Here is an 18116-nt window from a genome sequence, read left to right as displayed (position 1 = left end):
ATGCGGTAGGAGCGGTACTTTCGCAAAATCAGCAGCCCGTGGCATTTTTTAGCCGAACTTTAAATCAAACACAAAGAAACTATTCCGCGACCGAGAGAGAGGCACTTGCAGTTCTGTTAGCAGTGCAAAAGTTCCGAGTCTATTTTGGAAAGGCGCCGATAACAGTATACTCTGATCATGCGGCGGTAACTAGATTGTACTCAGGGAAAAATTTATCCCCAAGGTTAATAAGATGGGCACTCAAGCTGCAAGAATATAATCTGGTAATCAAGCATACCCCCGGAAAGGAAAATATCGTAGCAGATGCCCTATCACGAATTAAATTAGACGAACAGGGTAATACCGTAAAAGTTGCAATGCTTACAGCGTGTACAATAAATTCCCGAGAAACTGTAATAACAGAACTGGGTAAGGATCCTGAGTTTGGAAGTATTTATGAGTATTTGAAGGATCCTGAAAATTTTAGCCACCAAGATATTGTGGCGATAAGAAATAGGGCGGCCCATTACGAACTAATAGATGGTCTATTATTCTACACAAAAACTACGAATTCCAACAACGAATTTCGACCTGTTATCCCAGCTAGTCTTAGATTAAATATCCTGCATGAGCTCCATGACAGCCCTTTAGCTTCTCATGCTGGTATTCGAAAAACTATCCAACGCGTACGCGAGGCAGTCTACTTTCCTGAACTGCAAAAGTTAACAAGGGCGTATGTCCAGTCCTGCCCAACATGTCAAGCCGTTAATTATATTAATTTCCGCCCGGCCGGGTTTCTAAATAGTATTAAATCCGAATTTCCAAATGAAATAATTGGCATCGATTTATTGGGCCCTTTCCCAAAAAGTCAGTTAAATAAAAGTCGCTATCTCCTTGTTATGGTTGATCAATTTAGTAAATGGACCGAAATTGTTCCCTTAAAACGAGCCTCCGCGAAATTGGTTACCGATTCTATTTTGAATAAATATATTTTAAAATACGGGGCGCCCCTAAAAGTTATATCGGATAATGGTCCTCAATTTGTAAGTATATATTTGAAGACATGTGCCAAAAACTGGGCATACGTCATTTAAAAATGGTCCCGTATCGGCCGCAATCAAATATAGCGGAACGGGTCAACAGAAATATAGTGAAAATTATCCGTAGTTATGTTAAAAATTTTCATAAAAGCTGGGATAACTATGTCAATGAATTTGCTTTCGCCCTTAGGACCGCAAAACATGATACAACGGGCAAAACTCCTGCTGAGTTATTTCTAGGCAGAAAGATTATAACACCGTTAGATAAACTATTTTATGTGCAACAAAGAGCCCCAGAATTTAAAATGGGTGATATAGAAAAACTAATAAAAGAAGCAAAAAAGAATACGGAAGTAGCACAAAGAAAACAGGAATTATATTATGATTTGAAACGACGGGGAGTAACTTATAAAGTAGGGGATGAAGTTTTAAAAATTAAGCATTCACTTTCTTCAGCACCAGAAGATAAAACTGCCAAATTTTTTCCACGATTTGAAGGACCATATGTTATAGAAAAAATATCTCACGCTGTTGTAGTGTTAAAAGCCAGAAATGGTGAAACCTGTTCCGCAAACATTGATCAAATCAAGCCCTACTTCGATCGTAATAAAATGCAAATCTTTTCAGATCTTTTGCAGGATCCGGCACGGCAGACACCGCAGGTACAAGTTCCAGAGGTGAAAAAACGACAAGTACAAGGGCAAGCCAATGAGAGACAGAAGCAAGTGAAAAGAAAATTGCCCCGCGGAAAAATGGAAGGTAACAAGAAAAAGAAGCCGTTCCACCGTCCAGAAAACAGAGTTCACGAACACACCCAGAATGAAGAAGGGAGAAGGACGACGTATGTGAAGAGGACCAGGAGAAATGACGGCAACTATAACCCGGCTTTAAAACGGAAGATCTACTCATCCGACAGAACTCTCCGCAGCAAAAGTCGCCGAACTGCGGAAGGGCCATCAGCGGCGGAGGAAAAAGTACAAGAAAAATTTGAACGGCCAACAACGAGGTCCGAGCAGGATCACGACAGAAGTTTCCCGGTTCCGCCAAGACCAGCTGCCATCAAACGGCAAAGACCACAAGCAGAGGAGAAAAGGAAAGTATTCAAGGGTGGCCGTACTGGTGAAAAAAGGAAGCTTCCAGAGGAAAGCACTGAAGGGCGAACCCGTACAAGAAGGAGGATAAACCAAGCTACTATCTGCAGTACCTTTAAAGACTGGGCTCAGAAAAGGATGTCCGAATATTACAAAGTAAAATTTTATGTTACTTTGCAAACTTAAGTTAATCTTTCATTCTTACTGCAAGTGGCAGATTTCAAGAAGTTTTACCTCATGCGAGGTCTACCTTTATCGCCAAAAGGGCGAGAAATGAGTTGTTACCGATTTTCTTATTATGTTTTTCAATTACTCGCGCGTAAAACTAAAGTTGATGTATAATAGCGTTGTGTAAAGACTTAAATATTGTAAAAAGTTATTGTATAAATTTTATTTAAAACATTCTAGCAAGAAAGAAGTTTTAGTCTGAAAGACTTTTTGAAATGTAGTATTATTTCAATGTAGAAAGAATTGGCACTTGCTTTGAAAAGAATAGAAGTTAACAATGTACTACTAATGTATGTTTTCAAATGTGTAAAATTAACGGCATGTTGATATGTTCTGTTATTTTAAATGTTAAGAAATACCGTGATATGGTAAAAGTGAAAGTAATGTTAAAAATTTGTTATTCGTGTGACTGTAAAGATTAAATCATGGCGAATATGTGGTAAAGGTTGAATGATGTAGTTAGGCTCTCTGACGCTACACTTTAGAGTTAGCCACTTTTAGAATAGTACCTCAGGGTTTAGAGTTGAAATTAGGGTGTGTTAAGAGGTATCGTTATGTTGAATTTTAACACGTTAGTGTTTTGATTGTAGGAGGAAGTGTGGCACACGTAGACAGAAACACATTCGTGTTTGGTGTTCTTTTACAACACATGTCAGAGAGCACGGGGGAGATAATTAAAATAGTCATGAATGAAATAAGAATGTTAAGAGCAGTATAATTCTATGTTACTTGCCATGTCATTGTGTAACATTTCATTAAACTAGTTTTCCTTCCAGATCTCTGGAAGGAACCAGAATTGAATAAAAGCTCCTGGTTAGATGCAGTACAGATGAAAAAAAGATTGTTGTATATCCTGGGAGCTGCTATTGTAACAAATTTCTTTCTTTTAAATTTTCTAGTTTCTAACGAAGTTATGTTTGTAAAAGGTTGGCCTCGCGTTAGATTCTAGAGCTAAAAGTTTTCAACAAGGTCGTTTTAGACCTCAGTTTCAAACTAATTAACTCTGGCGGGAAGTATGTAAGGATCTTAAGTTTTACTAACGTTTATTTTATTTTAAATCTTTACTATCACTTCTTATTTTCTACTTCCGGCCAGAATTATAAGCGTGAAGGTTTTTATGCAAAGTTTGTCTGGCGAACACCAAGTATTTAAGTGTGGCCTTTTTGCCAAGCGAGGGGGAGGAAGCAGTAAGTCAACGCAGGCCGCTTACCTTAGAAGTTACGCAGTTGCTATTTGCCTTCCAGGCCAGAGGTTTTAATCCTCTTGATAAATTAAACGTATTGTAGTGTTCACAGTCTCTGTGCTACATACGCTTCCTGTTATTATAAGGCCAATCTTCCACGTGTATTATTCTAAAGTTAAATTAGAGTTTAGTTTTATTTTTTACTTTTACGTTAGACCCCGAGTGGCGGGTCATTGTATTCCGAAGTACGGAAGTTATTGTATATAGAGAAAAATAAAGGGTTTTGTATACCCTTCGTCTGTATCCTGTCTACTTACTACAATTAGTGAACATAGCTTTAGTAAGCTCTCTGTTCCTAGTCAGGTCCTTGTATGTTCCCGAAGAAGGTTAGAAGGAACATTGAACCTGATAATATTTATTAATATCTCTTTTTTATTAAATTTTTTGATTCTTCCTTTCACATTTCGAAATTTAGGTTCCATCCAAATAAAATTCAGCCATTTTTTGTGTTTTACTTTAAAAATTTCTCTTTTTAAATAATTTTTATAAATTTTTCGAAAAAAATTTTGAAATATAACCTATAAAATTTTTACCATCATCTTAATGTAGGTGTAGTTCTAAGCATATCTGCAAAAAATTAGAGTTTTTTATTCAAAATTTTTTAAGATATACACGACATTCACGTTTTGAAATTTGCCATCTTTTTTTGAGCGATAAAACGCTAAATGTGGTTTATGGATTTTGTTACAGTGAATTGCCACAGCTATTTTTAACATTAAATTTCAAATAAATTTTTAAGGAGAATTAATTATATGAAATTTTTTTCCTCAATGATGCGTAATAAATATTTACAATACTATATGAAAAGCTATTTTTTTTAAATTACAGATCTTCCTTTTTACTTCCTTGTACGAAGTAAAAAGGAAGTATTGTAATCGCGAAAAGTTTCAAGCAGCATATTTTAACGAAAATATCCATTTTGGCTGCTATCGAATGCAATTTAACGATGTTTTTGCGTGATATCTGTACGTAAGGACAGAATAAAAGACTCTTTTCTTCCAAAAAAAAATTATAAAACTGCTTTAAAATGAATTCTGAAGAGAATTTTTCGTGGCGTCTGTACGAACGTATGTACGTACGTATCTCGCATAACTCAAAAACGAGCAGCCTCAGAACGTTGAAATTTTGTATATAGGACTGCTATAACATGTATATGTGCACCTCGTATTTTGGTTGCTATCGGCCGCACCAAACGTATATAAATATATTTATATATATATCCACTCTGTTACCCGGCTCAGTGATCTCAGTTTCTTTACTCTTATATGATTGTAAATTGTACATTTTTTGATTTAGAAATGATTGAATTATGTTGTTCTTATCTTCCGGTTAAGGTTTTTATCTTTAGTAATCTGTATGCAATATTTTTAGAATTATCAACAATTTTAAAGTTGTTTAAGTGCTGCTAAGCCTAATAATTTTTTTGATGACAGCCATTGCTTGTTTACATTTGAAACAGCAGAGTAGGGGATTTGGTGCCAATCTAGAGAAACGTAGCTTCGCAGCAACAAAAATAACGCCTTCATTTATTACTGCGAATTAAATAATGCTTAATCCTTTCTGGAATTTTGTTGAGGAAATAAGTATTTAAGATTTACTTCGTAATTTTTAATACAGATATTTTGAATTTTTATGTATTTTTGCCTTGTCGCGAAGTGAGAACTGAATTAATTCAATGAGAAATACTCAATCGTCTGTGAAAAACTTTCTTTTTTATTTTGTTCGCTTAATTTCTTTTATACATAGTTCTAGCTTTATTATAGTATTTGAATAGAACATGTGGTAACGATTAGATAATTCTTTAAATGATATAAATTTTTTGCATTCTGAGTTATAATATGAGATTGATAAAACTAATGCTGGGAGATTTTTCGCATTGTGATGATATAGTAGTGTTGTAAATAGGTTGCTTAAGTTGTTGTTGAGTTGCTGTAGTGTATTGCGTTGAATAGTTGTATTAAAATTGTGTTGTATAGTTGTATTGTATTGTGTTGTATTTAGCACTATTGATTGAGGTTGCTTAGTTGTATTGGAATTTGTCATTGGAACTATTGCTGTACTGTATCTTCTCATATTGTTGTCATTGATTTGCATTGTCTTTGGTCCTCCTTGAAAGCTATGATCGCTCGTCACGTTTTGCGAACTTGTCCGATTGGATTGTCTTGGCCCTTTTGGTACTTCTCTTCTTCCCCTTTTCTCCGGTTTCTCATCTGAGATTTTCTCCATGTCCGGATTTCTTTATGTAAAGTGCCCTTGGGCTTTAATTCTGGAACCGGCAACGTTGCTCTTCGCAATAGCTCGGTCAATTATAGAGTCTAAGTCTGTATAATATGAACGAAATATAATACTGTTAAGTGAACCTAGCGCCAGAGTGTCGCTATGGTAAACAAATAGAGTGAATTTTAAAGAATGCATTTATTCTATTGTGTTTTATGCACTGTCGGCGAAGTAGATTTTATTCAATCCAATAAGTTTAAACGAAATGCAAGAAAAAAATGCGTATAATTTAATATTCCGTACAAGGAAGTCATGTGGTGTACACATCAGATTTTTTTTAAATGTTTGTAAGAGTAAATTTTTGCTTTCGCCGTATAATCGTTTACTACTTTGCTTTAATTTCATTTAAATTGAATTGTCTAAAACTTCCTTTGAGAAAGTTCCTTTGAAGTTTATTTTCACAATGTTTTTAAGCAAGCAGAACGTTAACAGTTTGGATCATGTCCCAGCTTTAATATATATATATATATATATATTAACCCTTTTAGAAAGTGTGTTTTAAATAGTAATTTCATCTCGTGTTGTAGATTACATAAAAAACATGTTCTTTAATATAGAAATTATTAGGCTTAAAAATTCTAAATAATATGATTTAGATTGCTTGCACCCGATATAAAAATCATGCCATTCCGTGGTACAGGATAGGCGCTGCTGGAGTGGTTTATTCCTTCTGAGTTATAAAATGAGTGAAATATAATGCTGTTAAGTGAACCTAACGTCAGTGTGTCTTTATGGTATATAAATATAGTGAACCTTAACGAGTTCACTTATTCTACTGAGGTCTTTTCGCTTTCGACGAAGTAAAATTTAATAAGTTTAAATGAAATTCAGGAAAAAAATATGCGTATAATGTTATATCTCATACAAGGAAGTCATGTGGTGTACAAATTAAATTTTTTTAACAAATAAACTAGAGTGAACTTCATAAATATCTGTGTAGGATAAGGTATAACACTTATACTTCACTTCTATGCGTATTGGTTTCTTACACGGTTTTATATAGCACTGCAACTCTGTCTCTTATGAAAGTCAAACTTTGAATTTACTTTTGACTTCGTTCTACAGAGCTAAGTTTTTTTAAAATTTTGCACACATATGTATTTGTGATGACAATTCAACACAATTTAGATTTTCTTCAAAATTTAATACAAATATTTACTACTGAATTGTAAGCATATATCTACTTTATCGATCAAACTAATTAACGAAAATTTTAGACTTTGGGACCATCTGAAAGTTTTGAAAATAATATTCAAAAGAGTGGTTTTTATTTAATTTATAATTAAATTTTCAAAATTTCCGTAATTTTTCAGAAATCAATGTTTAACAACCGTATGACTGTCAATGGTGACATGTTTTTAAATAAAAGTATTTATTTCCTTCAGTGTCAAAATTCTGATGTTTTTAAGCTTTAATAAAATCAGATTTCTAAATGAAATACAACTTTAACTGAATTTAATGTAAATTTACATAGTCAGATGTCTTGAAATACACTGAGAAGAAAAAGCATGACTTAGTGCTTGCATCGTTGCTGTGCTGATTAGAAGGAACAATTTTTTTCTGTACTCAAAGGCAGTGATTTTCTAAGTTCGTTAATTTTTCTTTTCGATGTTATAAAAGTGCAAAATAATTTGTATTAAAAATCCTTTTTTTAAATTACACGATCATAGTTCAATGCTCTAAAAATAGTTCTTTAACTTCATAATATTTTTTGTCGCGTGCAGTTTTAATTATCATCACTGGCCACTAATACAAGTATTATTTTGGGTCATCAACATAACTTCAAGGAATAATAAAACTAATACTACAAAAATGACACATGTTAGAGTGATTACATTCAGTTTGCTTAATTTCGCTTTGACAGTTTTCATTTAAAAATCTGTTAGAAACGCTGTAATTTTATTATTAGTCATAAATGACCAAAGCATAATTCATCAAAATTATTTTATCTGCTTAGTGAATTTATTTAAATCTATCTGAGTTAAATATACAGGATGTTCCTTTTTGTGCACATTTATTATGAACTTATATTCTGTATTTATGTTCAGTGCTAAATTTCTAATACTATTGAGATATTATATTTAAAACTTTTGTTTTAAATTTAACATTATTGCTTCCATTACTCAATTCAGAGTTAGTATTGAAATATCATAGTTGAAGCGTTAACATATAAACATTTTAAAGGTTTAATCAATAACAGCTTCCTTAAATCCCACTTGTAGTACCGGCCTATGAGTGATAGTGAGTTAAGTGATGTCATACGCTTAGATGAATATCTCGAGATAAAATTTTTGTCAGCAAAAGCACATTTTGTAGCATAATAATGTCTTTCAGCCTCGAGACAATTTTTTTTTTTTTTTTTTTGAAATACTGGATTCATTACAAATTCACTAAACAGTATGAAACGAATTATAATAGGCTACTTATAATTACGGTGATACATGAAAACATTAAACTGGTAAAAACTGCGATATATGATTATGTTTTGTTAAATTTGTAAATGACGTTTTTTCACCAGTGCTATTAAATCTCAAGCATAAAAATACTTAAGATGGCGATAAAACTCATTATAATAAAAGCGGTTAATATTCCATAATCGGGGTGAGCGCCAAACTTGGCCAGAGTTTTTTATTTGGTCCGATTTTGATTTTGGTTGTGGTTTCCGGCTGTTTGTTTTCTTGAGGCAAACCTTTATTTCGGTAATTCTAAACGTGCGAATTTAGTGTAGCCAGAAGATTTTTTTTTTAAATTTAATTCTGGTGTGGTGTGGTGTGGTGTATTTAATTATGGCAAAGCACGCTAGGGCTATCTGCCTAAGGGGAGGGATGCCTTCGTGGAGGACTTTCTAAGACAAGCGCCTGGCCCCAGCCACCACCCTAAGCTCTTATTGGACACGACTTCTGATGTCATACAGTGACGAAAAGAATTCTCTGCAGCATTTTTGTGCGCCAAAAGCTTGAGCTCGAGATCATTTTAGCGCTGAAACAGGCGAAGCAGTGGAATAATTTGCCATATTTGCGAAAAAATTACTAAAGTAAAAAGCAGCTTCAGAAATATATTGTTAATATACATAATATTAGAAAAAAGGTGCAATTCGATGTGCAGTCGATAACCGTTTAGCAGTATTTTGGTCATTAGACGAATATCGAAGTCATTTGACAATAACACTTTTTATAAGATATAAAAGTTAAGAAACAAAACAATAATACATAAAAAAACAGAATGATAACTCCAATTGATAAAGTCAAATAAACGATATTGTAAGTATTTTTCGATTTAAAAGTATCTTATTACTTTATCTTATTTTTAACCATAAATGAGGAGAAATTAATGCCTAGGATTAGAAAGTAAAAAAATTAATCTGACTAACGAACAATTTTGATACCAAACAATCTCCATATAACAAGCAATAAATGAAAGGAAGGTTATTTAATTATCAAGCAGTTCATTTTTATAAAGAAAGAACTAAATTTTACAGTTATATCACTTTTAAAAACACTTTTCTGTAAAATAAACCGCTAATTCATGAAAACTGCGGCAGACATTATTTACACAGTAAGAGTTAAGTGCTATTTCTTGACATTGCTGACGAAGCAAATCTTGTTAATGGTCTCCTTTTATATGAAATTATAAAATACATTTCTTAAATATCAGTATAGCGCTATGAATTGCATTGAATACAGATTGCTTAGCCAAACACTATTTACGCATTATAAAGTTTTATCTATTCCATTAACATGATTAAACAATTTATATAAAAAGTGCCGATATATTTTCTTATACTGTTAGGTTCGTTTTAACTGAAAATATTCTGTTACATTGGACAAATTCACATTAACACAGGAAAGAACCAAATCCAAAGTAGTTATAAGTTCCCCTTGACATAACTCAAACGAAACAGATAATGGAATCTTTTCAGCCTGACGTCATAAACGGCAACCAATAAGAACAGGGGTGGTGGCTGGGGCCAGGCGCTTGTCTTTCTAAGGGAAACTGGCTCGTATACACGTTACACATGAGGAAAACCACGAAAACACCCATGCAGCCAGCCCGTTCGCGGGATTCGAACCTCGGACCGAACTACCAGTGTTCAGCGACTTTACCGCTCGGCCGCTGGTGGGCTAAATTTAATTCTGAAATACTGTGTTTGTTTTAAAAAAAAGTTTTACTGTTCAATATTATTAATATTATATATATATATGTTTAATATTATATGTATATAAATATTTGCAGAAGGTTAAGTTGTTGTTGGTGGGGGAATGTTGGATTTCAGATGACGTGAAGTTATGAATGTTTTCATTTAATTTTATTTATTTATTTATTTATTTATTTTTAGTTTTGTTTCTTGCCTGTGGAAATCGAAAGATGTGGAATATTTAAAGTTTTGAACGAAAGTTGTTTAGTGTATTGAATTCCAAGACGTTGTTTTATGATTTAACCAATTTCATTTACACATAATAATCGCTGTTCACCACTGTAAACAAAAATTTGCTATTCTGTTTACGTTTCAAACTCACTTCGCAGTGCTCTGATTTGATAAGTGTATATATTTATTTACTCAATAATTATTTACAAGAATTGTTCATTCTACTAGTTTCTGATGAATTACATATAGATAGGACAATGTTTTTACTTGCAAAGCTGTTGGACTTTGTTTTTACTCATCTAGTATTTTATCATCTCATTTTACTATTCTATTTAAGTAAAATAATGGCGTTTCACTACTACAAAACTTGAAAATTACCATTCTGTTTACATTTAAAAATCAAATCTTAGTTCTTTCATTACCGCCAAAAAAATTCGCCAAATTTTGAAGACCAAAATAGCTTGGCGCCAACTTACCCCGCTTATGGAATATTATCCATAAAAACGTAACCTACTTTTTGACTTTCATTTTAAATTGACGGCATTTTTAATCCAAAGGCGCTTTGTCCCTAAGGGACTATTGTTTTCATTTTGCGATTTTACGTCGAAACACTGAATTTCCGCTTCACTTTTAAAACTGTTGCCAATAAATATTATCGTCCTATATTATAGTTGAAAAAATTAAATAGTGAAGAATCTGCATAAATGTATGTACGTTTCTCGCATTGTGATAAAACAACGGTACCTAAGAGCCATCAAATTTTGAATGACGTAATCTTATTGCGAATATGGGCATCTGGAAGTTCAAATTTGAAATTTGGAATTTTTTTTATTATCGATTTCATATTTTGTAAAACTTTAACGAATATTTGATTAACAAACTGTAGGATTTCAAAGCGAGCAGTGGCAACTTTGTACAGAAAAAACATTTTTATCTCCAGCGCGTGAGACAGTGTATCGGACATTCTAAAGATACGCTCAATTTAAAATTATTTTGCGATACTTGAACTTTTATCGTTTAAATACGAAGAACATGCTATTTAATAAATAAAGGTAACACATAAAATGTTAAAAAACGCTTTATTGGACGTAGTTTAAAATCTGCAACTTTCAGATTTTCTTTGTTTCTTTTGTCTTTTTATTATTAACATTTCGTATTTTTACATTATTTATTATATTTTGTATTTTTACATTATTTATTATTTAGTAAATATCACGTTCTTGACGCTTACGCCACATAAAATTCGATTCAGCAGCAAAATCAATTTGCACTTATAACTTAGCAATTAGTTCTCCCTCCTTCCTGGCGTGCCTTCGTGGTGTAGTGCTTCTGCACGCTGGGCCGGCATTCAAGAAGTCCGTGGTTCGATTCCTGGCGAAGGCAGTTGCTAATTTTTCATTTCTTCTGTTTCCAAAAAATACCTAATGTCTCTACAAAGATATTTGTCTTAGTTTAGATAAAGTTATGAAGTATCTAAAGTTTTAATAATAATAATAAAACAGCTTTAAAAAACAAAATAATGAAACAGGATATAATTGAATATTTAATAAATATCACTGAGTCTCAGCTCAAAATAAGACAAAGAAATGTGAATTTTTATACAAATTCTATAAAATCTCGTTGCTTCAAACAGGATTTTTTTTAGTTTTTATGTTTATAGCTCCGTTCCAAAGTATTATGAACTTCTTTAAGGGAAAGAGAAAAGTTAATGCACTTATATTTTTTTCAGTGGCAAGAAGATAGAGGTACTCTCAGAAAGGTTTCACTCTGGATTATCATTCACAATTCTGACCTAACCTGACCTGAAACCTTTTCCTAAAAGTAATCCACATTAAAAACCCCAATGAAGTGATATATTTCTGCTTGCTTTTTAGACTAGAGTCTGCTTTTTATTCAGCTCTCTTCGATCAGTCATCGGCTTGGTTAGAAGAAGCATGAGACTGGTAAGTATTGATAATTTTGTATGGAATGCCCAAAGGTGTAATTTGAACTTCGTTACCTTTAATATAACACCTGCCATTTTTTCCTTTTAATTAAGATAAATTAATTATGCTCTTTAATACATGTAAAATTATGCGATTTCTCAGTTTAATTAATTAACTAGTGTAATTAATTAATCAATGCTACTACAGCAGCTTTAACCTACAATTAAGGAAAATTCATATCGATTTTAAATTTTTGAAGAAAGTTTTGTTTTTTCTTGAAAAAGCCTGACATACCTTTTAAGGAGCAAATGTATATTGCAAAATAATTTATTTGTTAACACATAGAATATAGCTATATTAATAGAAAAAAAAATAACAGGCACATAAAACGTTTTACTTCAAAGGTTGAGAAATTAACATAAAACGAATGCATTTTCAATTCATGAGAGAAATATGTGAATAAGACACTTTTGTTTCTGATAAAAATATATTTCTGTTAATGCTTTTATTTTCAGAGAGTTTTGTAAAAGAGATGCTCATTCAGGCAAAAGTAGTTATACAAATGATTATAAGAAATCCCAAAACACATTTCTGTCAAAATATTTTATGATTATTACACTAATTTGTATTCCGACGTAAAAATACTGGATATAAATTAAGCAGTCAAATTTCAATATAATCTTTTAGTGATAATGAATAACTTTCATCGTATCTTTCAAGGTTATACTGTTCCTATCTTATTATTTTCTTCCTCCGCAGATATTAGAAAATGAGGTTCATGAACAACGTGAGCAATCAATCAATTAATTAATAGTCAATGTAGTTAACCAATTCCATGCTTAGAACAGAAACGAACCGATGATAGGCCATTTGCTCACTTGGTGTAAGTTATATCAGTATCTTTAAAAATAACAAGCATTATATCTACCGATGAAGAGTACAATAGGAATAAAGTTATTGAACAACGGTCGATCAACGAGGCACATTCTACGCTGCTGAACTAGCTAGCATCATAAGGTTTCAATGCGAAGTGAATCAAACATATAGTAGGAATTATAATACTTCCTTTACTTTGTAGAAGGAAGTAAAAGCGTATAATTCCGAAACTTAACTATAAATTGAAAGAATTTTGTAAAGTAAAAGGAATTTCCCATGAGCGGGTTTGATTTGCCTTTGCTTCACTGCTTCGATTAGACTGGGCTGGCCGAGTAACCCGCAAAGATCGAACCTAATTACACTCTTTTTGCAAAAAAAAAAAAAAAAAAAAAATCGAAGCACCAAGACGGACCACACCAAATCGAAGCACCATATTTTTGCATACAAAATTTCGTTACGATTGCAAAAGTCCTTCTTGGTTCTTCGATTTTTTTGCAAAAGAGTGTGTTCTGGAGATCTTTCGGTTTAATAAATCCGACTCAAACATACATACAATTACCTGCGAAGTAATCAAACATCTAATAGGAAAAGAACAAGACCTTAATCAATCTTAATTATCAAATGTTTTTCATTTTGCTGCAAGTAAAAAAAACAGAGGAAACAAGATACCCCCAATTAAAGAAAATAGCTACTTCAGATGTAAAAAACAAATGTACTGTTAACCATATACTAAGGATTTATATATGTTTTACAGAAAATCTTTACATTGAACTTTCGCAGACGTAATATGCACTCTTTTGTAAATCGAAGCACCATGAAGGAAGTGGTTGCTTTTGATGAAAATGAATATGTGTGTAGGTCATATACATAATAAAATGATTAAAAAATCAAGGTCATAGTACCTGTTCACGGCTCATATGTTGTTCATGTAGTTGGTCGAAGTGTCATGAGTGTTCAAAGTAGTTGGTCGAACCGCCCCTGGCGGCAATGCATGTTTGAATTCGTCGAGGCAAGGAGTAATAGAGGTTCCTAATGTCATCCGGCGACACATTCTGCCAGGCATTCATCAGTTGTCGCTCCAGATCTGCGATATTTTGTGGTGCCCGAATCTGGCGGCCTACCATGCCCCAGACATGCTCGATTGGTAAAAGGTCTGGTGACCTAGCTGGCCACGAAAGAGTATCAACCGCACGGAGACAGTCCAGAGATATGCGGTATGTGGCCTGGCATTATTTGTTGGAAAATGGCCCCAGGATGACGTGCCATGAAGGGCAATGCACCCGGCCGCAGGATGGTATCAACATATCGTTGAGCTGTTAAAGATGCACGGAGAATGACTAAAGATGACCTGCTGTTATAAGAAATAGCGCCCCACACCATCACACCAGGGATTATGGCTGTATGCCTTTGTAAAACAAAGGCTTAATGGGACCGCTGGCTTCGTCCTCTCCAGACACGAACACGGTGGTCATCTGCTTCAAGAGTGAAGCGGTATTCATCGCTGAGCACTATAGCGACGCCAGTCTGATGGCAGCCATGATGATCGGCTGCGACAACTCTCCAGACGACTCCGCTGATGTTGTGGGGGTCAAAGGCCTCTGTGAGGTCTTAGAGGCCTCAGTGAGTGTAACCTCGCCTCAGAACACGCGACGTGATATGGTGGACGGTACCACGGGAGGTATAGACGTGGCAGTAGTGCTTTGAATAGTCGACAATGATATCGTTGGAGTGGTTCGGGCCTGGCGAACAATCATCTTATCTTGCCTCGCATTTGTGCTCCTTGGCCTTCCAGAGCCTTCATTTCGTCGGTAATTTCCTTCCCTGATTTCATTTCGTCTGCAATTTCCTGTCGGCAATCTCCTTGCAAAGATATTGGCAACCATTGCTGCCAATATCTTTGCACAGCAGTGTCTGTACGCTGCAAGTGAAGGCCTATTGCTCGGTATGACCACCCAGCTTCACGCAACCCTCGAAGTCGTTTAGTTGTCTGTAAGGTTTTCGATATCGTCGTATTGCCATCTTTAGTTGGTTCTTTGCGGAATTACAATGGCAGCAACAAAAAATGATCAATTTTTCGCCTCTGTTACTGGTTTTATACTTCGCGAATTGCAAACTAGAAATGCGCGCTATGATCGCAATTCCTGTTCATTTGCCTTAAAACTTTGATCATTTGCATTTACGATCAAGATATTTTTGCATACCAAATTCCGTCACGATCGCAAAAGTCCTTCTTGGTGCTTCGATTTTTTTGCAAAAGAGTGTGTTTGGGAGATTTTTTGCAAAAGAGTGTATTTTCGGTTTACTAAATGCAACTCAAATGATAACTGAAAATAAATCTCAATGACTTTTTATTTACTCACATCTGCTATATTACGCTGTTTATATCGTTCATGATTAATTTTAAATCAAAAGATGGGAATAATTCCCCATTCGAATCAGATTCTATTAAGAGAAGCCTAATAACCGACTGCTCTCTTCAACGTTTGTTTTTCGACTCCCCGTTGCCACTGGCAGAAGCCAAACTTTTGCTCATTTCGCGTTTGAGTCGTAACAGCACCATTTTTAAATGTCGTATTCAAAGTCCTGAGCGTTTTTCATCAGATATAAATTTTCCGCCTCTGTTACTGGTTTTATACTTTGCGTATTGCATGCTATGATCTCAATTCCTGTTCATTTGCCATGAAACTTTGATCATTTGCGTGCTCGATCAAGATGTTTTTGTATACTAAATTTTGTCACGATCGTAAAAGTCCGTCTTGGTGCTTCGATTTTTTTGCACAAGAGTGTAAATAGGTTCGATCTTTGCGGGTTACTCTGCCAGCCCAGTCTAATCGAAGCAGTGAAGCAAAGGCAAATCAAACCCGCTCATGGGAAATTCCTTTTACTTTACAAAATTCTTTCAATTTATAATTAAGTTTCGAAATTATACGCTTTTACTTCCTTCTACGAAGTAAAGGAAGTATTATAATCGCGAAAACTTATAGGTACCATATTTCAACAAAAATACCCATTGCAACCGATCTGAAAACCATTTAAACGATGTTTTTGCGTGACATCTGTATATACGGACAGAATAAAGAGCTCCTTTTGCCAAAAAGGATTGTAAAGTGGGTCTAAAATGGATTCAGAAGAGATTTTTTTTTACGTCTGTACGTGCATACGTACGTAACGTATGTATCTCGTATAACTCAACAAGGAGTGGTAGAACGTTGAAAGTTTGTATATGAGCCTGCTATAACATGTAGTTGTACACATCCCGTTTTCGCTGCAATCCGCTGCACCAAACTTCTGTTAAATTGGGCATTTTTTGCTTTAAAAGTGATTGAATTATGTGGTTTTTATGTTCCGATTAAGTTTCTTATGCCTTTGGTTAATCTGCATGCAATAATTACAGAATTATCAACAATTTAAAAGTGGCGAGTTTAGCCTAATGAAAGTCACTGAAAGTGGAATCAAAAGTAAACTTTCAGTTTTCTGCACCGAAAAATCTGCCTGCTTGTTTGCTGGCAGACTTGCTTCTTTTTGCTCATGAACTTCAGTTGTAAAATAATTTTTTGTAACTTTTTTGTTCCGTGTGTGGTGTTTGTTATATATGTAACTGTAACTGTATCTATTATTATCTTTAACCATAACTGTAATATAATATAGTAGATGAGTAATATAGAATAAACGATGTTTGTGTACATCTTGTAATCATCACTGAGCATGTACCCAACACATATAAAATACAACACATGGCGCAGCCCGTCGTTGATTAAAAAAGAAAATCTTTTTGAAGAACCATGCAGCCTCGGTAAAGATATTCTATATAAAAACATGATGGGAAATTGTTTACAGTGAAATCGAAACTTATATTGCTGGTAAGTGAGTTGTTTATTTTTATTGGAAGTGGCTAAAAATACGTATATATAAACTATTTAAAGTCCTAAATTAAATATGGATGGATTAAAGCCACCAAGTAATCTAAGTTTCGAAGGAAATTTAAGCGAAAATTGGAAGAAATGGAAACAAAAATTCCAAATTTATATGTTAGCGTTTGGTGATATTACTAAATCACCTGAAATTAAAGTAGCTATTTCATTGCATATTATTGGTGAAGAAGCACTTGAAAAATTTAATACTTTTAATTTAAGAGAGGAAGAAAAGAAGGATGTTGACAAAGTAATTAAAGCTTTCGAAAATTTTTGCATACCGAAAGCAAACGAAAGTGTTGATAGACATATATTTTTCTGTCGAACACAACATGTAGGTGAATCGTTTGATGATTTCTTAACCGATTTAAAGAAATTAAGTAGCAACTGTGGATTTGCAGAATTAAAAGATAGTTTAATAAGGGATAGAATAGTAAGTGGAATTGGAATTCTAAATAAAAATCTCAAAGATAGATTATTAAGGGAAGATCAGTTAACATTGGAGAAATGTATTAAAATGTGTAAAGCTTCTGAATTAGCAGAACTTCAGTTGAAAACTTTAACTGAAGAAAATAAAATAGAAGCTATCAAACGTAATAAATTTCGACCTTCAGAGGAAAAAAGTCAGCCTTGTAAGAAAGACTATCATGTAAAACAAAAGCAACAAAGTACTAAATCTTCTTCAAACTATCAAGGAAATAAGTACAATAATCCAAAACCATGTAGAAAATGTGGAAATTTTCATAAGTTATACAACTGTCCTGCTTATAATAAGATTTGCTTGTACTGTAAAAAGAAAAATCACTTTTCTAAATTGTGCACTTTTAAAAATGTTAATGTTGTACCGAATAATTTAGAGCATGAGTTACATAATAATGGTAATGAATATATTTTAGGTTCAGTAGAAGATATAAATCCATTTTCTAAAAATAAAACCGAATGGTTTGAAAAACTAAAAGTAAACATATCTAAATATTTATTTGTTAAGTTGGATACTGGAGCTCAGTGTAATGTGCTACCATTGCCTAAATTTAAACAATTAAATTTAAGAGAGAAATGTTTGACTAAATCAAAAGTCACTTTAAATAATTACAATGGTACTACAATTGATGTAGTTGGAAAATGTAAATTATTATGTGAAACATCAAAAGGGGACAAGGATGAAATAGAATTTCAAGTT

General features: G+C 33.5%; 1 protein-coding gene across 1 annotated transcript in view; it reads left to right on the top strand.

Annotated features, from left to right (window-relative positions):
* The first annotated feature begins 12038 nt into the window (after positions 1 to 12038).
* LOC118193094 (opsin, ultraviolet-sensitive-like) overlaps positions 12039 to 18116 on the top strand; it is a 50335-nt gene continuing 44257 nt past the window's right edge. The window contains exon 1 of the mRNA XM_035364135.2: positions 12039 to 12167. Within this exon, the coding sequence (XP_035220026.1) occupies positions 12159 to 12167 (9 nt within the window). The 5' untranslated portion in view covers positions 12039 to 12158. The remainder of the gene's footprint in view (positions 12168 to 18116) is intronic.

This window comes from Stegodyphus dumicola, chromosome 3, assembly GCF_044657685.1.
Source record: "Stegodyphus dumicola isolate Sdum_Otavi_A_Nest chromosome 3, ASM4465768v1".
Lineage (NCBI taxonomy): Eukaryota > Metazoa > Arthropoda > Arachnida > Araneae > Eresidae > Stegodyphus > Stegodyphus dumicola.
Note: the sequence above shows the minus strand (reverse complement) of the source record. Positions and strands in the feature narration are given on the sequence as shown.